The sequence below is a fragment of the Leuciscus leuciscus genome (assembly GCF_965113295.1).
Source record: "Leuciscus leuciscus genome assembly, chromosome: 18".
NCBI lineage: Eukaryota > Metazoa > Chordata > Actinopteri > Cypriniformes > Leuciscidae > Leuciscus > Leuciscus leuciscus.
Window position 1 is genome coordinate 9,049,398 of NC_138742.1, and position 26,084 is coordinate 9,075,481.

A 26,084-nucleotide genomic window follows, 5' to 3' on the forward strand; every position below is an offset into this window, starting at 1 on the left:
TTAAAAAATAATCAAGGCATGTTTTCCATACTCCTCAACCAAGTGTTTTTTTTGTATGTTCCAATATAACGATACAAACAACATTTACAAACAAAATGTGCATTTAAACTATTATGGTATTCACAGAATATTTCTTTGATTTATTAATTCAGTTATTCTACACATAGGCCACAATGATTCAAGTTTTTCTCTTTTTTTATGACTGGCCATGAATTCGGTGACATTTCATTCAAAATGTTAAAAAATCTAGTTAAACATTAGTCATTTTTACCATACTGTTAAAAAATCGCATTAAATCACCATCACATAATTTGTCTTTGAATTAATGAAGCACATTACTAGCATATTGAAGTGCATTAGAATTCAATTACTCTGATCTAGTTATGTTTTTTTGGCCATCATTGGCCATCAATGATTCAAAATATGCTTGTAAATTTTTTTTAAATGTTATGTATAATCAGCACTTATTTTTCGGCACAGTTCGAGCAAGAATGTGCTAAGAAGAAATGTGCTTTTTTCAGGATAATGTTTTAAAGATAATTTTGTAAAATCCAAATAAGAGTTCAATTAATGTTCTTCACGCGTGTTTAATGAACCAAAAACAATTATTGCACATGCACCTGTGGAACAGTTCTTAAGACAGACAATTAAGATCACATCTACAATAACTTACGACATTAAAGAGACCTTTCTACTGACTCAATACTGCAGTGTCTGTAATGTAAGACGCCTAAGTCAAACAAAAAGCACATTAAAACATTGTGATATTCACAGAATCTGTATTAGGATTAATAAAGTAGCATTAATGGCGTTTCACAGTGCATTATAATTCAATTCCTCTGCACCCTGCAGCTGATGCAAGTTTTGCTCTGTTTCTGGGTAGTGGCCGCATAGATGGAGGCTGCAGGAGAATTAAGGCTTTTACTGAATATAAAAGGTCCAGACGGGGCACTAAGAGGCGTGCAGTCTAAGAATAAACATACTGACACACACACACACACACACACACACACACACACACACACACACACACACACACACACACACACACACACACACACACACACACACACACACTTCTCCCTGAATGACTCACTCAAATACTCTGTTACAAAAGGCCAGTCTCCACTATAACACTCAGAGCAATCAATAAATCAATACTCAGCCCAATGATGTCATCATCAGACCCCCACGATGACCGAATCTGAATGGAGACCCTTTTAACAAATCTGTTTTTGCTAAGGCGTGCATTCAATATCGCTGTTGTGAAAATATTCCCTCGGAAGTGTGATATGTTTCTGAGAGAATACAGTGGCGGAAACCATTACTAACAGTGGATGTTGTTCCCAGCTGTTTTTAGCGAGACGCTTGATAGTGGACCCTGGAGTGTTTCTCTCATTACGGTGGTCTCCCCGGCTGATGAGGGTTGTGCCCCTTTCGGCTGGTACCTTCTGGCAAATGTGCCAAGGTCAATAATACAGTTCACTCATGCAAAAACACACCGACAGTCAGTAGGACTAGACAATAATGCTGTTTTAAGCCTTTTCACGAAATTCATTACATAGACAGAGCTGTCTGAGTCTTGATATAAACAAAGCTTGTTCTTCTTTTGTCTGGTTTTCAGTATTGTAGACGGGTTTGTGTGGGTAAACAGAGCCAGGCCCTGCTAGAGTATGTGAAGGCAGCTTGTCGTAGTCACTAAGCCAGACGCAAACATGTCTCTGCTGGTTCAGCATCTCAACCTACAACAGCACTGATGTGTGTTATATTAAACAGTCTTCAGTTCAGTGCAGATCTGCGTGCGTGTGTTTAAATTATACAATGTTTTAAATATAATATATGGCATGCACGATGCACTTAACTTTTATAATGTGATGCTTTTCCATATAAAACACAATATTCAAGTAGGGTGGGTTTTATTGTCTTATTGTGACTTATTGTCTTTGCATTCTCTTCATTTGCAAGATCAAGTGATGGTTAAACGAAAAGCAAGTCAGACCTAACAGGGTTTGTAAATGTGGGGCCGGCCCCCACAGCGGTTGCCATGGTTACAGGCCCGGGGGGGCAACATGCGCATCCATCCTGGGAGTGCCATGTGCAGTGAGCTGGCATGGTGGAGGGTGAGGGGGAGCGAGTGGGAGAACAGCTGTGCCTCCCTCCACCCAGGAAACGCATCAGGAGGTCAGACAGATGCAAGCCTCCGTCTCATGAGCTCACCGCAGTCCAGATGAACTTCATCAAGTTGTGAGACGTTATATAAGCTGGACTTGGGTTTGTTGTCAGGGCAGGAATCCCAGAATGAGCAAATGTTTTTGTAGGGATAAAAACAGACTTTATTATGGAGCAGGTTATACAAAGAATGAACAAAAACTATTCTAAACTATGGAATTCAAAGAGTAAACAGTGTATGTTGTGTGTATACCAGTGTATGATGGAACAATGGGAACTAGATTTTTTTTTTTTACATTTTGAGAAGAAATGTTTGCATGTGCTAAACTGACTGCCAAGATATAGGGGTTGTGGATGGTTGCTGCTGTGTAATTGCTAAGGTATTCAGAGTTGATTTTAGTGCATTGTTGTTTGGTCACTAGGGTGCTTGCTAGGTGGTTTAATGTAAGTTTAGGGGATGCATCTGTTTGTTCTCTATGTTTTACACATTTTATACATCGGTTTGTTGATGGACATACACTAATGGTGAGGAATTACAGTTGCAACATCCCATAATGTACCTCAAACTGAGTAGCGTATCACTGAGAAACGTCCTGCTCGAGTCGTCCTAGCAATGGAGGTTCAGGTTGAATAACTATTTCTTCCAATGTTTCATCATCGGACTCGCGCTCGGATTGATATGGTAAAATCGACGCAATCGTTACTGTCTTTACAGTGTTTACAGTCACTGAGCTTTAGGAAGCCTCCGGAGCTGAAGTTCAGATATGATAATGGGTGTTTTGTTTCCGACACACGCTGTAAGCGGTCGACCAATCACAACAGACAGGGCCGTCTGGCCAATCAGAGCAGAGTAGGCTCACGGAAAGGAGTTGTTTAGAAAGACTGAATCATCCAACGAGTCCTTTGTGAAATATTGAAAAATGTTTTTTGAACTTTGATGCATGTAAACCTGTTGTAGAAGACCTCCAAAACTTTAAATCGCATAATTGGGGAACTTTAACATAAAGAAAAAAATATTATGATAAATTATTTTTCAGCATAAATCAAAATATTATGCTTTTTCCTTATGAAACAGAAAGTGGCAGTGCATCTCCAGTCTTTCTTTTGGCTGGGCTGTGATACACTTGTATCGCCACGGCCTAGGGACCACAAGAGAGAGGAAGAACAATAGGGGCGGCATCCATTAACCGATCGTGTGTGACACACACAAGTGTGTATGTGTGTGTGTGCGTGTTTCCGTACTCAAGGCACAATTGCTTCTGCTCTAAATAGAGAGCACGTGCATCACTGCAGCCTCTCCTAAACGCATCACATGCAGAGCACAGCGAGATCAGCTGACTGTAATAGTCCAAAATATTTCAGTTAAATATTAACATAAAGCCTGAGGGTGTCAAACGGCCTCAGAGTTCAGAGGAAAAGCCTTTCTCACCCTGGAAGACTGGAAGAGGGCGGTGATGGCACTTTGTCATTTTGGCCCTTCTGAAAAGGCCAGATCTGATTGGTCAGTTGCTGAGAATAATGATGTGTTCAGGTCTCGTAAGGATGACCATAATTACTAGATTAAAAGACTTTTATAGCTGCTGCCATTTTGGATGTTTTTACATGTCGGAGCTACCTTTTTTACTACTTAGAAACTCCATAAAGTCACACAATGTCTGCCTATTCGCATACTCATAATATGCACTAAAGTGTGTACTTCACTGGCTATGGGATAGTATGTATTTTGAGCGTGAAGCAGAAGTGTATGCCAGATTGACAGAACATAGTTCGCTTTTTTCACATTCACTTTTTTGGTTCATACTAACTGGTTTAGGTTTCATTCATACTAACATACTAACATAATGCTTTAGCAGTTTCAGGCTTGTTTTTTTAATCTGGAGAAGTCTGCCTCTTCCTTTGTGGGTAATAGCTTTAAAAAAGCACATACTTAAAAATCCACTGGTAAGAGAACATCGTTCAGACGCTTCTGACTTAATGTTTTTTAATTGTGTACATACAGTACTAGTAACGTAAACAGCAGGGATTATTCCTCAAGGAGTGTTTTATGCTACATTTTTGTCAAATGGACTCATATTGCCGCAAGTGGTGTCCAGTTATCATCTTCTGAATTAAAATAATTTAATTAGTTTTTTTTGTTTCAGTTTCATTTGGCAGTCCAGTTAAATAATTATTTGTATATTTTTATCTAAAGAAAATTCAAGAAAGAAATGTTACAAATCAGGGTTGATTATTTTCTGTTTATTCAACAATACAAATGCGCTTTGCATTGCATTGTGGGATTGAGTTTTGCAAGCGGTGTGCTCTGTTGTATACTTACACACTGTAGATAATGTACTGTAGTTGTCATCTGGGTGAAATGTGCATGCTGCGCACAGTATGCATACTATAAACTGCAGATATAGCAAGATTTGAATGGCGGTATGATATCCTAAACATTTAAATTCTCGGCAATTATTTAGAGCTTATACGATCTACAGATGAAATGTAGATCCTATGAAATCTGCTGTTAATCTGTTCCCTTGCTGTGTCATTCATCAAAATACAATTGTCGGGCCAAAATAATTCACGTCATCATCTTTTTTGTGTTCCAGGGCAAATATTGATGAGGTGGAGACGGAGGTGGTGGAGATCGAAGCCAAGCTTGATAAGGTAAGATGCTTTAAAGCGGTCACTTGACCTTCTAACCCCATTTGAGCGCATTTAGGGCACGCATTTGTAAAACACAGCTTATTCCTTTGTTGGAAATCACATCTAATACCCTCCAAGACCTCTGTAGCCAAACACTGACATCACACGCTTCTATAACAAGGTCAAACGGTCAACCTCAGGCTTTACGGATCATCACATATGTGCAAATGTTGGTGCAAATCCAGCAGAGAAAGCAGAAAGCAGTGCGTTTCGTCATTAGAGAGCAGAAAGAGCGTGCGCAGAGAAACTTTTGTGGTTTATCTCACTGAGATTAGTGGGGCGTTCTGGATTAGCGTATAGTGATGGTAATGCCGTAAAGATGGCTGGACCTTATTTACGGGAAGATCTAATAATGTAATTCTAAAGTCTAGTCTAATGCTCTCAATACACTAGCCTTTGGGCAGTTGACATTTTATTATATTTTATTTTATTTTATTATATTTTGCATGTAGATTTTCTGATCTTTTCATAGTAATTTAATATTAATCAAATTGGCCTTATATTAATTACATTGGTCTCATATTAATAAAAAAATATTGCAAGTAATGTTGACAAGTTTATCTACAGTTATATACACAATATACATTTACATTTTACATTTAGTCATTTAGCAGACGCTTTTGTCCAAAGCGACTTACAAATTGGGACTTAATTAAGCAAGTCATCGTGAAGAGGCAAAAACAACGCAAGAAGTGCTCAAAATACGAAGTTCAGGCATTATTCAGAGTAGCATAAGCCCGATAAGCGAGAATTTACAGGAATATATACATATATATATAAATAAAAAAAATAAAAAAATTATGAGGTTAAGTGCTCACGGAAGAGAAGAGTTTTTAGCTCTTTTTTGAATGTTGTCATGGATTCTGCATTCCGGATGCCGGTGGGGAGATCATTCCACCAGCATGGAACTGTGAATGAGAATGTTCTGGAAAGTGATTTTTTTGGCTCTCTGTGATGGGACCACGAGACATCGCTCGTTCACCGATCGAAGGCTTCTGGTAGGGATGTAGACTTGTAGGAGTGAGTGAAAGTAGGACGGAGCTGAGCCTGTGACAGATCTGTAAGCAAGTGTCAGTGCCTTGAACTTCATATATTCCCTTATACAATCATATACATTTTAAATCTAAAAATATCATAAAAATATCATACAAATATATAATAATATCATGTTCATGTTATTTGTCAACTACCCATACAGATGCACTTGCACACATAGTTTGCGTGAGTAGATGAAGATGAAATAATCTTTGAGGAAGAAGTGTTCATCTTCTCACAGATGTCACTAAGCACGTTTCTCTAATGCTTGTGATCTCCATCTGTTCCTGAAGTCCTCGAGTGAAGGCTGTCAATCCAGATTGCATGCGTGTCATTATTAGAGGTTTAAAAGCCTTCTTTAGTATGCATGTATGTATATATGCATGTATGTATATATTAGGGGTGTGACGATACACTTAGCTCACGAGACGGAACGATACACGATATTGGGTTCACGAGAACAAGACGAGATATTTAAGAAATCTTCAATGACAAAATCATTTATGTCATCATGTCAATCATAAAGTAATTTTTATTTATATAGTGCTTTATACAATACAGATTGTTTCAAAGCATCTTTACAGGGATAAAGATTATATATTCTCATAGATTATAATAGATATAATAGATTATATATTCTAATATACAATTATTTTGGTCAATTATAAAAAGTTCTAATAATGCTAAAACTGGTTAGAAAACAAGAAGATCCCTCTTCATTTTGACTTCTTGAGAGAAATCATGGGTCTGGATCATTACAGTCTGCGGTGAAGCTGTTATTTTGCTGAGCCTGATGAAATGATCAAAAGTTGCATGTTGTTGTAATTAAAATGCATGGAAACAGCAAACAACAACAAACAGCACGAGAGAAAGCCAATTCATCTCTCTGCATCATTGTGCTTAAAAACAGTAATGCTTAACACACATGAATGAGACCATTACACAAGAATCACACATGCATATACTAATTATTTTTAGGAAACTAACATTTGCATTCTTACTCACAAACTGAACAACAGTAATGCATCCTGCATTTCGATCCATTTTTGCATGACAATTTCTTGTTAGTTCTTGCGTCTGGCTGTTCAGACGTCGAGTCTGCGGGTCTGTTCGGCAGCTGTGTAGAACAAGGCCTCTCTGTGTTTGTTAGTTTGACTCATGGGGAGAGTGTGGGAAATTAAGAGATTTTCCCAAGCCGATATTGTCAAGTTTTCAGAGTGTGTGGACGTAATCGAAACAACACCTGAGGGAAGAAAGAGGAAGATAAAATACAGAAGAAATGAACGATTCGTGAAAAAGGGGAACTCAGCTTTGTCCTCTGGTTCGTGTCAGACTCCTTATGCTGCGACAGACACATGGAGCCCATCTGAGAATGCGTCCCATCAGGCATAAAACAAACACACAACCACATGTGAAAGCCCTCCGCGGAGTCAGGGGATTTGTGGCATGTGCGAAAGTGGGAAATTTTTGCCTTGGCCTTTACATGTGGGATCTAGTAATTGGCACATTAGTGAGAAGAATTACCGCACAGATGAGGCCGCACCTGTTCTGTCTGTGTTTGTGTGATTTTAAGAAATATTTTGTGTTATGGCCCGTTCACACCAAGAACAATAACCATAACTATAAAGATATAGTTCTAAATCGTTCTAAACATAAAAGAATTGTTAAGTTCACACCACAACTATAACAATAACGGCACTAAGAAACAATATCGTTGGAATCACTTTCAGAACGTTTTTGTTTTTATTAAATTTTTTAGCTGATGAACGATAAAACAATGACAGCCAATCAGAATAATCCCCACAAAAACACTAACAAAAATATGAACTTCTAATAGTATTATAAATAAAAACTTTCATTAACATTTAAAAATGTAATATTTACAAAAAAAATATGAACTATAAAGAAGAATGCAAAAACACTTTTGAAAATAATAACACTATATAAAATAATAAATATATTTAGGATTTCTTTAATATATTTAATATGCAGTGCACATAAGAGAATATAATGTCACGCTCTCAACATTGTAAATATTTCCTCAAACAATTGTGTAATGCTGCAAAATATCAAGAGGTTTTAATATTCTGCTGTGCCAGCACAGTCGAGGTTATGATTTTATTAAGTCTTAAAGGTTTCTGCTGATTCACTAAAACACATTTTATGTATGGATGGTTTATTGTGTCTTATGTTAACTCCTTCCTCTCTCTGTTTTTCTTTAATAGCTGGTGAAGCTGTGTGGTGGTATGATTGAAGCTGGGAAAGCGTACGTCACCGCCAACAAGCTCTTTATCAACGGCATCCGTGACCTATCCCAGCAGTGCAAGAAGGACCAGATGATATCGGTAATATTTGAATATGGACATGTCACGCACTCGGCTTTCTGTCAGTTCTGATCACGAGGGTAGGAATGAGAAGTGTGAGGAAATCTGATTCCTAATGATTCCATTAAAGGGAACCTATTATGCAAAATTCACATAATAATAATAATGTGTGCGCAGCAGGGCTCCCGGTGCTCCCGATGGCCAGTCCGGGCCTGGTCCGCAGTTTGTGCATCCATCCACTCCGTTTGTTATTTTCCCCATAAACTTGAAACTGTCGCAAAATGAGCCAATCAGGAATGTGCTCCAATGTGACGTCACATTGAAACAGGCCCCGCCCACGACTGGAATGGAATCTGCCCTATTAGCTTAGCTCCGCCCCTGAGGGAGCTGTACACAGTCTGCCATGTTTATCTCCTCGCCAGAGATTTTAACAGCAGCATTCAAGTAAGAAATGTATTCTTATTAAAGCTACTAAAGTTATTCAGTCAAGAGGAGTGAGGGATTTTCTGTTTTTCTTTTGTTGTTCGATTCATATTAACAGCATATGCAGCAGTAGGTACTGTATGCTGTCACTTCAATACACAGATCTAATATACACATGCGATTTCTTTCCCTGCTGTTTACAGTCGAAGGCATAACCAACTGTGTTTATGTGAACTTTGTGTGTTTTTGACAAAACCTTGTGTGTATTTGATAGTTTAAGCGCAATAAGACACAAAAGAGAACTTAGTTTAATACTCATGGGACGCGCCGTCTGACAGCCAGCTTTCTGTGCGTGTGCTCAGAAAATCATATCAGAAGATAAACTGATATGGCTTTAAAATGCATGCAAATAATAAATACTTTAATGATGACGAACAACTGCAATGATTATTATCAAAACCAAACAGTTATTTGTTAGTTTTTGGCAGGGTATCCGAGGCACAAGCTGTAAAGGCTCCGCCCTCTTCTGGACAGCGGGGCGGGAAGCAGCAGCTCATTTGCATTTAAAGATACAGGCATGAAAACAGCATATTATTGCTTCAGCTCAGAAATGGCCATTTACAACATGGTTAATTATTAAGAGACTTATATTACATCTTGTAAATAGGGGCATAATAGGTCCCCTTTAATGATTCTTTTAGAACCTTTATGGTTGTTATTGGTAACTTCATACTACACAAAACACTACACAAAAACAATACTATTTAAATTATATAAAATTATACTATTATTTTATTAAACTTTTTATTTATTTATTATTTTTTCATTTTAATATTTATTATATATTACATTTTATTTATTTTTATTTATTATTATTTTCTTATTTAATATATATTACTTTTATTGTTTATTTTTTATGTATTATTTTGTTTTTAAAGTAGACCTACCATTTATCCAAAAAGTTCAGAATCTTCCAAAATTTGTAACTCTGTGACAAAGTGAATGAGTCATTAGGCTGATTCAGTCCAATAACTCACAAGTTTAATATTCTTGAGTCTTTTGGACCGATTCGGATTCATTAAAAAGAACGGTCTCACAAGGGTCATTCATCCATGAATCGGACCTTATTGTCTGAAACCATTGAGGAGATTTAAGCAGGGAAATTCATAGTGCTCAATATTTCTTTTTCATCATATTCTTTTGCAGTGGCACTTGAAACAAAACAACAGAGACATTCAAGAAGTTATCAAAACTGTACTCCACAAATCGTTCAATTTCAAGTATTTTTTTTCTTTCTACATTCTCAACCCTACACACGTCTGCTTTTAATTGTGAGCTCTTTACTGGCAGGCATGAGGGCGTCAGGCTGCTGTTTTCAGTGTCTCAGACACTCATTGACCTTGATTAGACATGGATTCAGTCAGAAAGCAGCAGGCCGGGGCTCCTGTACTCTCGCCGTTCTCTCTCAGCTGTGCCAATAGGGTTAGACTCATTGCCGCCATCTGTAAATGCTATTAAGAGTCTTTTTGGCTTCTCTTCTCTTGTACCCAGCTGACTAATGTTGAGCATCTTATTAAAACCTGCTGCTATTTGCATTTTCCACTGTAAAAACATCAAGTCAGCCCCACAATTACGTTTCCATTTCGACAAAAGCCTGTTGCACACTCAGCAGGGCTAGTTTTCCTTGTCGGAAGAATATTAATCAATGATGATACGAGAATAAACATGCGATTTGACATTACCAGTATAACTCAATTAATTTTGATCATAACATCTTGAAAATGAAAACATTGTTTGAATTTTGCGGATTGTGACCTTTTCTTGTCTTCAACAGGATTGCCTGGAAAAATGTGGCGAGAGTTTGCAGGAGATCGTCAACTATCACATGGTGCGTCTCGGGTTTTTTTTTTCTCATTTCTTTCTCTTCATATGATTGACTGTGGGACAGGTCCACTGGGACCACCTCATAGTGTCATCATATTATGAAATGTTAATGTGTTCTCCATCATGTGTCGCTCTGTTCTAGTAAAGGTGCCCTGGTTGTAATGTGTGTGAATAATTGACCTATGATGCTGTGAATCATGAATGATCCTTGTTTTTCATCAAGTTGGATGTAAATCATATATGATGCTCTGTCTGTTGTTGTGAGCGTCTTTCCTGGTCATAAGAGACAATATCTAGAGTCTCAGCTTTTTTTTGCTTCAGGCCCTACATTTTGCATTTGGCATCAATTGATGATGCAAAACAGCAACACAATTGTGCAAAAGCAATCAGAAATGTCCTTGGGGATCAGATGCTAACATTTATTAATATTTTAGTTTCAGGATAAAAGAGTGTCACACAACCTATTTATGTTGGCATCTGCCTAATTTGGCTTCTACTGTACCAAGACATAGAATTTTGTATTGGTGTAAGATACACAGCCTTTGACATCGACAGCAAAAAATACAGTATGGGAAGCATTTTCTTGTTCCTTTTAAAAAATTAATAAGACTATTTTATATCCTCATTATATATACACACACACACACACACACACACACACACACACACACACACACACACACACGAACACTAAAGTAATAGAATGAAATTTGTATTTATTGACATTTTATTATATTTACATATAAATGACAAAATATATTAATTGTTGCAATTTTCGCTGTAAAGGGTTCTTGAGTAAAGCTATAATAGTATTTGTAGATTAATAACATATTGTTACATATATATACATATACATATTATTTATTATTATTATATTTTTTTACTATATAAACAATATTATTTGTAGATCAATAAAATATTGTTACATATATATATATATATATATATATATATATATACATATATTTATATATATATATATTATTATTATTATATTTTTAACTATATAATTTATCAAATTGATATAATTAATACTATCTCTCTCTCTCTCTCTCTCTCTCTCTCTCTATATATATATATATATATATATATATACATACAAATTATTCAAATAAAATTTTTACAAAAATACTATAATATTTATCAATATTATTATATATTTATAATTATATTATAATATAATTAAATATTTTAAACATAATTATATTTATTTTTAAATATAATTATATTTATTATAATTGCGTTTATTCAACACAAACATTAACGTTTTGAATCAACTATGTTCAGATTCCTTTCCAAACATGATAAATTAGTATGCTGATCTGAAGAACTTCTAGGTATATAATGTATGAGTGTATGTAATGCAACAATAATGTTATTAATCTACAAATAATCTTCCAGCTTTACTCAAAAACCCTTTTCAGCCAAAATTGGATGAGAGGTTCTTTGCTGAATCAATAAAGACAATGAAGAATCATGCGGAACAATTAATTAGGCTGAGTAATTATGTCTCGTTTTGCTGTTGAAAGGTTCAGCTGGCATGTGTTTCAGTTGGAAGTGACTATTGTTAGTTTCTGACACCCATTTGTCTGTTCTATAAGCGTATTCTTTTCCTGTACTCTGTGAACCCACTGAGCGTTTGATGTGCTGTCTTGAGAAGTGTGTCTTTTAGAGAGGGACTGTTCAGAGGCCAGCAGAGCCACATGGGGAAATGACATCACAAACGAGGTTAATGGGCAAGGTCATCTGAGGACCGGCTATGATGGTGTGTGTGTGTGTGTGTGTGTGTGTGTGTGTGTGTGTGTGTGTGTGTGTGTGTGTGTGTGTGTGTGTGTGTGTGTGTGTGTGTGTGTGTGTGTGTGTGTGTGTGTGTGTGTGTGTGTGTGTGTGTTGGGCAGCACCTGAGCAGTGTGTGCAGTGAGGTATAAACATCAACGCTTGAGGGTCACTTATATAAATGGATGCAGAAAGACAAACACACGCCTCAGTGCACAAGAGCACTTACAGTGAGACAACAGGCACGTAACAACCTTCCATATCAACTGTACACAGCTTCTGCTTAACCCCACTGCGTGTTAGGCCATGGTCATACGTGTTCTTTATCATACAACAGTCATAAACGCAGATTATAAACTTTTTCTTATTTCATCTAAAGTTTTCTTGCTTTTTTGTCCTTCTTTCTTTCCTTCTTTGTTTATTTATGGTAACTATTTTTTTATGAATAAAAAATTAAAAGCTGCAATTGAGACCGATATGGTAATATATTATTGTAAAAAGTGTGATTTTTATTATTAGTTATTTTAAAATATAACTAAATATTTTTTGTCCATAATGAACAGCCATTATTACAGAACTCATTTACACATTACACATTTAAATAATGCATATTTTATTATTTAAATAGTAAATCTATAACTTCATTTATATTGTATGAATTTGGTTTCTTATAACGAAATAATTTGCGATTTTTTTTTTTTTTTTTTTTTCTTTATAAAAAAAAAAAAAAAATTGTCCATACTGAACAGCCATTATCTCAGAATGTATTTCCAGATCGATCATGAACTTTGTATATTGCTAGTAAGGTAATTTTAATGTTCCTGTATGGTCTTTTTTTTTTCTGCGTCAGAACACAGATAATGGAATTACCGGGATTTACCTGACTTCTGGACAGGAAATTATTCAAACTGGAAAATCCACAATAAAATGCTGCAATAGTACCGGTATGTGAAGATGGGGGTTTTAGAAAGAAAGAGGGGGAGCTAGGGAGTTTTTTGGGAAGTTTTATCATAAGAACCTTTCCTGAATTGAACTGTCCAATACAGGGATTGTATGGAAAGCGGGTGAAAGTGATTGGAGAGGGAATAAAGGGCTTTTTGCACATTAGAAGTATTTAATGAGCTTCTTACAGATTCTCCTAAATCTCATGCAGAGAGTAAAGCCCCTAACCCGTGTGACATCAGTGTGGTTACTTGACATTTAGCATTGTGGGTACAGTTAACCTTTGTTTTGGGTATAGCCATATGTTGTGTGCAGAGATGAAATACAGTGGGGAATTTAGCTCAGGAAGAGCACATGTGACAGTAAAGCCTAGTCTGGATATTATTCAGCATATTCATACACTCTTGACATTTAGATATGTTCAGAATAACAATACAAGACCAGGAGGAAAACAAAATGGGACAGTAACCTATTACCCACTATACATTAAATAACCATTAATTGAATAATAATAATAATAATAATAATTTTTGTTGTTTTTATTTATTTATTAATTATATTTATATTATAATATTTAATACTATTTATTTATATTGTATTTAAATATTATTTAAATAAATTATAGAAATTATACATTTATATTGTATTAATTTAATTGATCAAAATAGCTTTATATTTTATTAACTTTTATTAATTAAATTATTTATGACTTTTTTCCAAAATAATAAATGTATACATGTATTTATATATATATACATATATTTTATATATATATATATGAAATATATAAAATATATGTATATATATAAATTTAAATAACAAATGTTACATTTATTAATGTTGTATTAATTAAATTTGTTATAAAAATTAAATATATATTATACATTATATATGTAATAAATGAAATATATTTTATTTAAACAATAATAATAAAAAGAATTGTTATTTAATTATTTATTATTATATTTAGTACTTATTTATTTATATTTATATTGTATTTATGCATAATATATATTTTATTATTTAAATGATATAAATTGTATACATGTATATTGGATTAATTTAATTGATCAAAATATATTTCTATTTTATTAACTTTATTAAAAAATATATTTCATTATTTCTGTTATCAACATTTAATTAATATTACATACATACAGTATATTTGTGTGTGTGTTCTTTATTATTTTATTCAAATAACAAATGTTACATTTATTTATATTGTATTAATAAAATTTCTGGTATCAAATATAAATATAGATTATACATTATACATTATGTAATACATGAAATATGTTATTTAAACAATATGTTATTAATAATAAAAACATTTATTTTGGGGATAATTAATATAATATTAATGTATTTAAAAATGTATATTTATATTTATTATTATTATTATTATTATTATTATTTTCTTTTTTTAGTATGCAGTTGTGATGCTAGTATCTGTGATCTCACACAGAGCCCAGATTAAATACTCACTTAGCACATGCCAATGTTTTAAACCTGGATATGTCAGTCAGTGGACCACACACAGGGTGTTTCTCCCGAGACCGGCGAGTTGGGTTCCCGGTTTCCCAGAACCTGCTGCTTCATTTAAAGGCCGTTTGGATGCAGGATGAGCCGCTGACATCTATTAGAGCTCAGTTTAGTGATGAGCATTTAAAAGAAAGAGTCTTGTGTTTTATAGAGGGATATTTGTTGCCTAACCGTAGGGGAGGCTGTAAACCTTGACATGAGGCACAAAGGACCACAAAAGCATCGTCCTTCATCACCAAGCACCTTATTTGGGCCCTGCCGAAGTTTACAGCGCTATAAACCGACCCGCAATAGGAACGAGTGAAGTGAAGTTTAATTGTGTTCATCTGGGGCGTTACATCAGAATCTGGGTTTACAGCCCTACTGACATTTCTGATAATTTTCCGGTTTGTGTTGTTGTAGTAAAATGTGGTAATGGTAATTTTGTGCTGAGGTAATAAATGAAATTTGTTTGGGATTATGTTTGCATTATGGAGAGTAGGCCTTCAGGTTGTTGTTTTTTTTCTTAGGAAAAGCTGAATGTCATTTTTCCACACAAATAACCACTGAAAATGTGCAAAAGTCTATTTATTTGAAAAGTCTATTTATATAAAAAAGCATTTAAAAAGCCTATTTATTTATATATTATATATTTATATATGTATTTATGTATTATTTAAATGCATATTTTATTATTTAATACATTTATACATTTTAATTTAATGTTATCAAAATTCATTAGAGAGAGAGAGAGAGAGAGAGAGAGAGAGAGAGAGAGAGAGAGAGAGAGAGAAATGCATTACTTTATTATGAATTATATTATTTAAATAATACATATTATTTATGTTTGTATTATGAATAGAGGTTTTGCAGTTTTTATTTATTTAATTTTTTCAGGAAAAGCTGCAAGAAAATAAATTTTTCCCTAAAAATAATCACTGAAAATGTGAAAAAAAAGTCTTCCATTATTTCCATCTTTTGTATAATATTTTAACATTATATTTTCAAGCCCTATAGCTTTTTTCTGCCTATTTTCAGTGAGAGTTGCCCAGTTAAGTGGTAAGAAACAGTCTTACCGACATCTAAAGCGTCAAATCAGTTTTTATTTAGTTTTTACGTGTAATTTAGGGGCGAGCTTTTCTGAAACCGTTGGTACCACAATGGCAGATCGACGTGAAAAATGTAACCAAATTATTTTGGTCTGAAACCGTCTATATAGAAGAACGACCTTTTAACCAAGATTAAAGTCTGTCCAGAAGTAATAAATACTGAATATTTCCCAAACATAAAAAGCTTTAGATTCTTTCTGTATTCCTGCAGTGTTGAACTCAAAGATCTGGGATCATGAGTCTTGATGTCCCTCTGGAGCTTCTGTGGTGATGTGGATGTGACTAAACCACATCCTAAGTATCTTGCATCACCTCTCTTGTTTTTCTGTTGTTTCCTTCTTTCTTTCTCCTCTTTCATGTCTCTCCCTCCCTGCCCGAGTGACCTATTTTTACTCCTCCGCTGCAGCATGGCATACGCGATCACTTCAGACGTGCTTGCGCAGAGACTCGGCCTGAATCTCAATGAGGCACAGGGATGTGTGAGGATGATGATGGTGTGTGTGTGTGTTGGGAGGTCTCACTCACAGGTTTACATCCTCTACAGCTCACATTAAACGAATGCAAGAGCGCCATCTAGTGTTCATAGTGGATTATTACATGCGACATTCACAAAAAGTGTCTCCCAACCACATTTTTTTCACAGGGTAATCAATCATTGCTGTGATTTGTGTGTGTTTTTGGTCTAACAATAATCCTAACTCAAGGACTAATATAAGTTGACTGGTGAAAATGTCCTAATAAATGTTGTTTCTCAGAGAATAGGCCTGTCTGATGAAGAGATACTTGGATGCCATTGGCTCAAACTAAGATACATTTATTTATATGTATTATTTTGTGTTTTTCAGATCCTGTTTGATCAAGCCCAGAGATCAGTGAAGCAGCAGTTGCACAACTTTGTGAAAGAGTGAGTGTACTGGACTATATTTGAACACATATTGCGGTGTTACGTACCCTTCTAAAGAACTTATACATCACATGTTGACACAATATTAAACCTGTACTTTAAATGTCACTATTACTGTAGGTAGGGCTGCACCATATTGCAGTTTTTCTGAGAAAATTGTGATTTAAATGTGTTTTTTTCTCTTTAATCTCTAGCTTATATATGCTATAGAATTATATATGACTAACAAATAATAATGATAACAATACTATTGTAATAATTCCTTGTAAAGTAAAAAAATTGTTCTGAAATTTTCTCACTGGGGAAGGTTTTTTCATTATTGTGCTTCCCCGCAGGGTGATTATAAATAATGATCTGACTTTTAGAGCTCATTAATAATTAATGTGTCCTCATGGAGGATAATGGGATTCTTGAGAGCAGGATCCTATTCATTCATCACAGGTGATCACTGATAATGCAATGGGCGGAAGATTTATGTGGTAAAACTAATGGTATTTCAGGAAGATCACTTCGATATGAAGCTTTTGTTAGATCCACCTGATCTGTCATGTGCAATTTCTTTTTTCAGATAATATTAATATTTCAGAGATACTGTGTTAAAATAAGGACAAAAGCCTCTCAGGTTCACCCTGAAAGTGCTAGAACAGGAATAGCTCACCAAAAATAAAATTTCAAAAAAAAAAAAAATCAGTGACATCCCAAAAACCTATTAATTTCCTTGGGATCAAACCTGAAGCCTCCATATCAGCATTAGGCCACTACAAGCCATCTAACGAATATCTGTCTGTACTTTTTTAGTGACGTGCGTAAGTTCAAGGACACGAAGAAGCACTTTGATAAGGTGAGGGAGGATCTGGAGATAGCACAGGTGAAGAACGCACAGGCACCTCGAAACAAACCCCACGAGGTGGAGGAAGCCACCAGCACCCTCAACTTCACCCGCAAGTGCTTCCGACATCTCGCGCTGGACTATGTGCTTCAGGTAGAAACGATATATATTGAACACTTTACAATAACATATCATTTGTCAGCATTAGTTAGTGCATTAAAGTCAGCTTACAAAAGTCTGTTCTTCCCTATTGTGACGTATATCCGAGTGAAACGGCTTCTCGAACAAGAAAAATGTAGGGCGGAACTTGATTTTGTCCATGGGGAATTAATTGGATGGTTGTGTTTTGCTATTGGTTGATCTCATGTGAGTGACAGGTTGCCCCGCCCTCACGGCAGTAAACGTCATCAGAGAAGATAAGAGATGTCACTGCAAGAGTCATTTTAATTAAAGATTACAGGGGCACTTGAATTTTAAGAAAGTAATGATGTGCACGGATACATCATTTATAATAAATACTGCATATTCCCCCCAAAAAATGTAAATTTTGATTTCATGTTGACTTCAACATGAATTATCAATGGACAGTATGATTTACAACATTTATTAACCTTTGATAATGTTAATGGAAATGTTCATGTCAGTGCATTAACTGATGTTAACAGATACAAAATTTGATTTTAATAAATGTATTTGTAAATGTTGAACTTAAATGATGTGAGAAATCAAATTTTCCTTGAGCTTTTGAAATATAAAAGGTCTTTGTACCATTGAAACATTATATATAATGTATATGTATATATATGTGTGTGTGTGTGTATGTATGTACTATGTACTATGTACTATGTGTATGTATTAATTGCTTAAAACGTCCACCTTATTATAAAAAAACGATTAAAAAAATAGTTATATATATACAGTGCTTAACAAATGTATTATGACCACCTGTCATAATAAAGAGAAAACACAAATAATTTAGGAATCTGTCAAAAACGTGTTTAAAACTAAAAATGTGATTGTCATTTATTAGGCAAATAACAAACTGCAACAACTAAATAGTCTTTATTCACACATATAAACATAATAAACATATTGTATATGGTGTAATTTGGCCTTGATAACAGCTTGCATTCTTGCTAGCATTGTTTTTAGATAGATAGATAGATAGATAGATAGATAGATAGATAGATAGATAGATAGATAGATAGATAGATAGATAGATAGATAGATAGATATGAACATAAGAGTGTTTTATAAATATCTCTTTTTCCCCCTATAGATCAATGTCCTTCAAGCCAAAAAGAAATTTGAGATCTTAGATGCGGTGAGTATCAGTGATGTATTTTTATCCTGGTATATGTAAATCTATAGTTTTGTTCTGAACTCTGCAGCATGTGTTTCTGCAGATGTTATCCTTCATGCATGCGCAGTACTCCCTGTATCAGCAAGGCTACAACCTCCTGGATGAGATCGACCCCTACATGAAGACCCTGGCTGCTGAGGTGAGCTCCCTATGGCCACTATTGAGCTGGTGGACAGTTGTGGATTAACAATTTATAAAGCTGCACAAAATGTGCATTTTATAAAAACGATAAATATGTATTAAAAATTTAATTTACATGAAATGTCATATTAATAACATTATTTGAATCCTTTTTAATTTTATTTTAAGGTCACAAATGTTTTTGTTTGCAAATTTACGACTGAACAAAAAAAGTATAAAATATTTCAAAACTATTTTTTCATGACAAGACAAGACTATTCAATTGTCATTCTCTGAAAAAGAATCCTTCAGCATCGACCTAGCCTCAAACGAAGCAAATACTGTGATATTCAAATGTTCAAATCTTGTTTTTAGTTGGGAATGCGTTGTGTGTTTAAAACACATTCACCTCAGACCGACAAGCGCCTGATCTCTATCTGATTTCTGTCTAATTAGTCCATCGACAAACCATGTTACATCACTAACTTTAGTACTAGACTCACCGTCACGTCTGAAAGCGCAGTGCTACGATGGACACAGACAGACAACCAATGCCTGCAGAATGAACATGATCATGTTTTCTTTACAAATACGTGACAACAACAAACTTATGATGACCGATTGTTCATCTTGTCACAGCTTGATCAACTGGTGATTGATTCAGCGATGGAGAAGAGAGAAATGGAGCATAAACATGCCACGATTCAGCAGAGGGTAAGAACGGACACACACTCTTTTCACAGCTTTTTCAGACATTACCTTTCATGTAGTGTGTGTGTAATATAGTTTCAAAGATCAAAGTGCAGATTATATGTACCTGTATTATAAAAAATAAGTGTTTTTTGGCCTTGGATGCATGTAAACTTATTGTAGGAGACCTTAAAAAATTAGGAGCCTTAAAAATAGCAAAGAAAAACCTTGATATCCACTATTTTTAAAGATACCCTGACTAATACCACTGTTGACTCATGTCTAATGCCAGAATTAGGCTGTTAAAGACGCTAAGTGTTTAGCATTCTTCAAACGGAGTTAGTGATAGAGGATTATTCGTGCTTTAATTGGACTAGTCAAAATACTAAAGACTTAACTCCTAATTCCTTTTCGTAGCACAATAAAGTTTGGTTACTTTGAATTTAACCTAGTTTTGCAAAGAAAAAAGCCACGGTGGCTCACGTCTTGCCTGCATCGTTTCCCTAACCTCTTGTTTTTCATGTTTTCTCTCCATTTTCAAAAAACTAAAAGTAAAAAAAGAATATTGATTTAAAGATTATTTTTTTTCATGTTTGATTAAATAAAGCCCTGAGTTATTTTTATGGATACTTTCTCCTTCGGTGTTTGTACTTTAGTTTTTCTGGCAGGAGTAGAAAAAAATCTTCTGTCCTCAAATGTCCCAGTTATTAATGATGTTGAGCAGGCAGGAAGTGGATATATTTTGGGCGAACAGAAAATAGAAGTTCCTTCAGAAGATTCTCGGCAAGAACTCTGACAGCTCTGCTTGTGTTTTCAGACAGCTTCTGACACCTAGTTCAAAAAAGATTTACAGATAGATATCTACATTATATTTGCTCCAGTATAATGAGTCCCACGCACATTTAAACTCAGACTTGAGTTAATATCAAACAGATATATGTGAAAAAGCGTAACTAGATTGATCTTAGTCCTTCAGTCCCTCAGCTATACTGAAATGATACTAAAACTGCCAGTAGATGGTGACAAATCATTGTCTTAACAAGTGAGTCATTGAATCATTCAGTCAAATGATTCGTTCAAAACGGCTGATTCATTCAGGGACAAAGAAGTGAGTGAGTCGTCAAGTTATTCATTCGAACGATTCGTTCAAAAACGCAGATTCCTTCAGTGTGTTGCTCTGGCTCTACTGTTTGGAACTAGCTTTGTTGGTAAAATAGAGGAAAAACAGACAATATTGTGTCTAAAATGTGAGTCACCTAATAGCCTATTAACTTTATCACTATCACATTTGCAAACGTGCTGATATTCGGGAAAACAGAACTTTTGCTTGTGTGATATTGGTTATTTATTCATCTTTTTTGCACCATATCTTGAAGTATTTTTTATTAATTTTGGAGGCATTTTTGCCATATTAGAATTATTTCTAATCTTCATTTTTATTCTGTTTTTCTTCCATCTGGCGCTCTGGGACTGTCTTCATCCTGATTTAGACACTGTTACAGGTGAGTGTCTTACTCTAAACCCTAAATATGGCTAATACAACTCTGTTTTAATGTGACTTTCAAGATGGAAGCACTCTAAAATATCTAGATGGTTTTTAGGGGAATAAATCCTGTGAGCGTTGTGTAACTGATGATATAATTAGAGTTCAGTGAGACTGATTGATATGTCCTACAAACGTATCTGGCTTATGTAACGGCTGATGGCTGTCCCATCATCCTCCACTCAGCACAGCAATTATTTAGTGGATATTTGTCCCTCTGTGGATTTATTTTTTCAGCTTCTTGTGGCTGATGAGAAAGGCAGATGTTTTTCTTTGTGTATTGTTTAAGAGATGCATTCTGGGATAGCTTTGGATGCGGTTGATCTTCAGCGTTCATTCAGGAAATACTCGCACTTCATCATAGCAATTACCCACAAACCATGGTGACAGTATTTGGCTTACGGCATCAGTGAGGAACATATGGCCTCAGAGCCACATTAAGGAGAAACTTACCCATAATTCCACAATGTTGTGATTTTTAAACCACAGATGCCTGTTCTGTTTCCGAGTAATTGTCTAAGCTCATATCTTCTTTTCTGTCACAAACCCTCTGGTAGTTCTTACGAAACTGTTTGTTTGAAATGCTTTATGAAGTGTCTCTCTCTCTCTTACCGCGAAACTGACTGTTCTGACTGGTTAATAAGTTGTTGCTAAGGTGTCCTGAGTGGTTGCTAGGTGGTTGATTACTTTTCATGTCAAAATAGCCCACCCTAAAGTATCTTTCTGGATTATTGTTAAGTGGTTTCTAGGGTGTTATTAGAGGTTGCTAGGGTGTTCTGAGTGGTTGTTAATGGGTTCTATGTGGTTGCTAGGTGGTTGCTTACTGTTCAAGTCACAAGAGCCCACCCTAAAGTCTCTTTCTGGGTTATTGTTTAGTGGTTTCTAGGGTGTTAGTAGTGGTAGCTAGGGTGTTCTGAGTGGTTGTTAAGGGGTTGCTAAGGTGTTCTATGTGGTTGCTAGGTGGTTGCTTACTGTTCAAGTCAAAAGAGCCCACCATAAAGTCTGTTTCTGGGTTATTGTGTAGTGGTTCCTAGGGTATTCTTAGTGGTGGCTGAGTGGTTGTTATGGTGTTCTGAGTTGCTTACTGGTCCAGGTAAAAAAGAAATAATACACCAATGTCTCTTTCTGGATTAAGTGGTCACTATGGTGTTTTGAGGGGTTGCTAAGGTGTTCTATGTGGTTGCTATGTGGCGGCTTATTGTTCAAATCAAAATAGCCCACCCTAAAGTCTCTTTCTGCATTATTGTTAAGTGGTTGCTAGGGTGTTCTTAGTGGTTGCTATGTGGTGACTAAGGTGTTATGACTATTTGCTAGTGTTTTGAGTGATTGATATGTGGTTGCTAGGTGGTTGCTTACTGGTCTAGTCAAAAGACCCCGCCCCACAGTCCCTTTCTGGATTAAGTGGTTGCTAAGGGGTTGCTAAGGTGTTCTATGTGGTTGCTAGATGGCTGCTTATTGTTCAAATCAAAAGAGCCCACCCTAAATTCTTTGTTAATATGATATAGGCCTACAATGTCAAATAAGCAGAAGCAACATTTATACATTGAATTTTATGACTGCATACAGTTGGTAACACCCACAGCAAGGCATATTTCTTGCATAATTAACACATTATTAATGGTGCTAAACGCATTTTGACACATGCGCTGACTCATCAACAAAAATCTAGTCTGTGTTATTTCAGAATTAAAGATATTTGCTTGTCAGTTACAGCTTGTTGCAGTTTTCGGAAAGGATAGTGCCACCTAGTATGTGATGTGATGATGTGTTGATGTTTCACAGATGAATTATAATGTGTTTCTGTAGATGGAGATGGTCTTTTTTTTTTTTATGCTGTTGGATAAAGTAAGCATGTTTTTCTTGAAGTCTTCATTGATGCCCAGCAAGTAAAACTGCTGTTCTTCTTACGGCTTCACGACGGCACTTCACTACAAATAAGACGCCCTAAATTTGAGGTTTAATATTTCATCCAGTGTTTTTATCCTGCTGGAATACTTTAAAATTTGATAGACTTTGTAGTTCAAACAGACGATGGCTTTTATAAGCTCACACGTCATCGGCAGTGCCTAAAATAGCGCCGATAGTCTTCTGCAGTCTTACAATGTTTTGTGAGATGCTGCACAGAAGATTCTTCAAGCACAGCTGACAGGTATTGAAATATTCCGATTTTTAATGACGTTTGTTTTAAGACGAACATACAGATATTTGGTTGATTGCTCTTTTAAATGCTAACGAGAAGCATTTTTACCTTCAAAGTAAAATGTTGTGATGACGAGTGAACGACGGGTTATGGACTAAACGTTGGTTTGAAAGGAAAGAAAGAAAATATTATATATATATATAGTTTATGACACTTCTAGCTAATTGCATGTACATTATCTGTTTGCAGTTAGTTCTAATAATGAAATAAAGTTGATCATAAGCATGATGTGTTAGTGGCGTGGGATGCTTGCTCGTGGGACGGCAGCTGTATGTTAATGAGCTTTAGCAGTGGGCAGGTGGACTGGAACCACACATGATCGACCCTGCTGAAGCTGTACGGCTGACTATGAGAGGCTGCGTGACTCACACACGCTGCATTGACTGCACACTCGATTGTGCTGCACACTCGTTTAGCTGAGCCGAGCCGCTTCTAGAGGATCCAATGATTTTAAAATACGTAAAACATTTAAGGATGAAGATCTTCGGAAGGTTGGACTTCACTTTGGTGAGTTGCTGCACTAATGCTGTTGGCGATTCTCTTTCATGTTTACATTTTGTAGCCGAATAGAAAGTGTAGAAGGAATATAGTGGGGTGGGGGGGGAACTAAAAGGATTTTTATTTATTAATCTTAAATTTCTTTTGAATGTTCATATAATATAAAGCATGCATTTGTCTGATAGTTTTGTATAAAAAACTATATAGCCAATTATCTATCTATCTATCTATCTATCTATCTATCTATCTATCTATCTATCTATCTATCTATATACACACACATACATATATTTATATATATATATATAAAACTATCAGACAAATGTATATGTATGTGTGTGTGTATATAAAATAGATTGTGTGTTATATTATATAACATATACTAAATACTGTTATATTATACAATATAATACGCAATGTATGTATTTTTGGTAATATTATATGGGTGATTTATTCTATATAAATACACAAAACTGTATACACACATTATTTTTATTTGTATGTTCTGATATACAAGATATATATATATCAGAACATACAAATAAAAAAAAAATATATTCTCTTTTTCTCTTAATCTTTCCACTTTCCAAAGCTATGGGACTGGGAGCATAACTGCATTTTATCCGAGTGTTTTTAAGTGTGTGGGAATATGGCAGAGCAGGAGAGCGAGTGAAAGGGAGGGTGTTTTCTGCACCATTCAGAAGAGAACTTGAGCGAAGCTGTAAGGAGACACAACTGAATGGATGTGAATGTTTGAACAGTCACCCTGCTGTGGATTTGGGTAAAATGAGTGACTATAAATAAGCTGTATTGTCACAACCAGTTTGAAGAAAAGACTAGATCTGCCACACATTTTCTCAAGGAAACGTACAAGCTCCAGTTTGCTAAGTGGTTATCAGTGTTGGGGAAAGTTACTTTTAAAAATAATGCATTACAATATTGCGTTACTCCCTAAAAAAGTAACTAATTGTGGTACTTAGTTACTTTTTATGATAAGTAATGCGTTATGTTACTTTTGCACTAGTTTTTCTCATCTGGGCTTGGCTTGCTTGTTTCTCTTTTCATAAAAAAAAAAACTCAGGCTGACGGAAATGCAAATTCACTCCTGTACACTAGAGGGCGCAACCCAATTAAACCTTTCATCTGTGCTCTTACTTCAGCAAAAAATGAAACACAAATGTGAACTAAAGTTATTTTTGCATATTAGTATGGTTGAATTGGATCATCAAATGTCAGCAGCAAAGACATTGGTTAATAAAGTGAGATTAAATACATAAAGCATATTTGTGTTTTTCAACATTTAATTATTGCAGGTTTGCGTAATATTCTGAGTTTGCATTTCTGTTTTGAGGGACACTGAATCTTTTTTTGTGCAAGTGAGATGAGTAAATGCCTGCTCACATTTAGTCTACAACTACAGTAACCATCCTGTTCACACACAACGCCTCTGCACACACTCCTGAGTTCTCTCAACATGGGGACAGGAGAGCTGTCAGTCAATAAATAGGGTGCGTTACTTATTTGAAAAAGTAACTCCGATATTTTTTTGTAAATTTAAAAGTAATGCATTACTTTACTAGTTACTTAGTAAAAGTAATCTGATTACATAACTCAAGTTACTTGTAATGCATTACCCCCAACACTGGTGGTTATTATACAGTGCATTCTGGGTGGTTGTTTACTTTTAGTCTTTACATGATTATATTAAACAACAGTGTCTCACGTATTTGATCAAGGAACATCGAATGATGTTACGCAATCTTGTTTTAAGATGCAAGAGCGCACTGTTTCTATTCAAAGAGCTCTTTCAGCGGGACGTCCATTCTCTGTCAGACCTGCTACTGAAGTGTTGAAGCCGCTTTATCTTGAGGTCTTCAGAGGGTTCAAGAGAGGCCAGAACACTTTGAAAGTTTTGACAGTGCCACAGACTGATAGGAAGCTGAAGGCTGAAACTTTTTCAAGGACGTTTGTTTGGCTTGTGAAATGATCTAGTTATGAAGACTTGATGAATGACCCCGTTTATCTCTAGTTGTGCTCCCTAATCAGTGTGGAGTCAGTGCATTTTA

The 26,084-nt window shown here is 35.3% G+C and overlaps 1 protein-coding gene across 2 annotated transcripts in view; it reads left to right on the top strand.

Moving 5' to 3' along the window:
* Positions 1–26,084, top strand: part of acap3a (ArfGAP with coiled-coil, ankyrin repeat and PH domains 3a) — a 68,053-nt gene that overhangs the window by 23,598 nt on the left and 18,371 nt on the right. For both annotated transcript variants that reach the window (XM_082146182.1, XM_082146183.1), the window contains exons 2-10: positions 4,761–4,818; positions 8,118–8,237; positions 10,474–10,527; positions 16,717–16,775; positions 17,574–17,757; positions 18,884–18,928; positions 19,011–19,106; positions 19,727–19,801; positions 21,268–21,279. In XM_082146182.1, the coding sequence (XP_082002308.1) occupies positions 4,761–4,818; positions 8,118–8,237; positions 10,474–10,527; positions 16,717–16,775; positions 17,574–17,757; positions 18,884–18,928; positions 19,011–19,106; positions 19,727–19,801; positions 21,268–21,279 (703 nt within the window). The remainder of the gene's footprint in view (positions 1–4,760; positions 4,819–8,117; positions 8,238–10,473; positions 10,528–16,716; positions 16,776–17,573; positions 17,758–18,883; positions 18,929–19,010; positions 19,107–19,726; positions 19,802–21,267; positions 21,280–26,084) is intronic.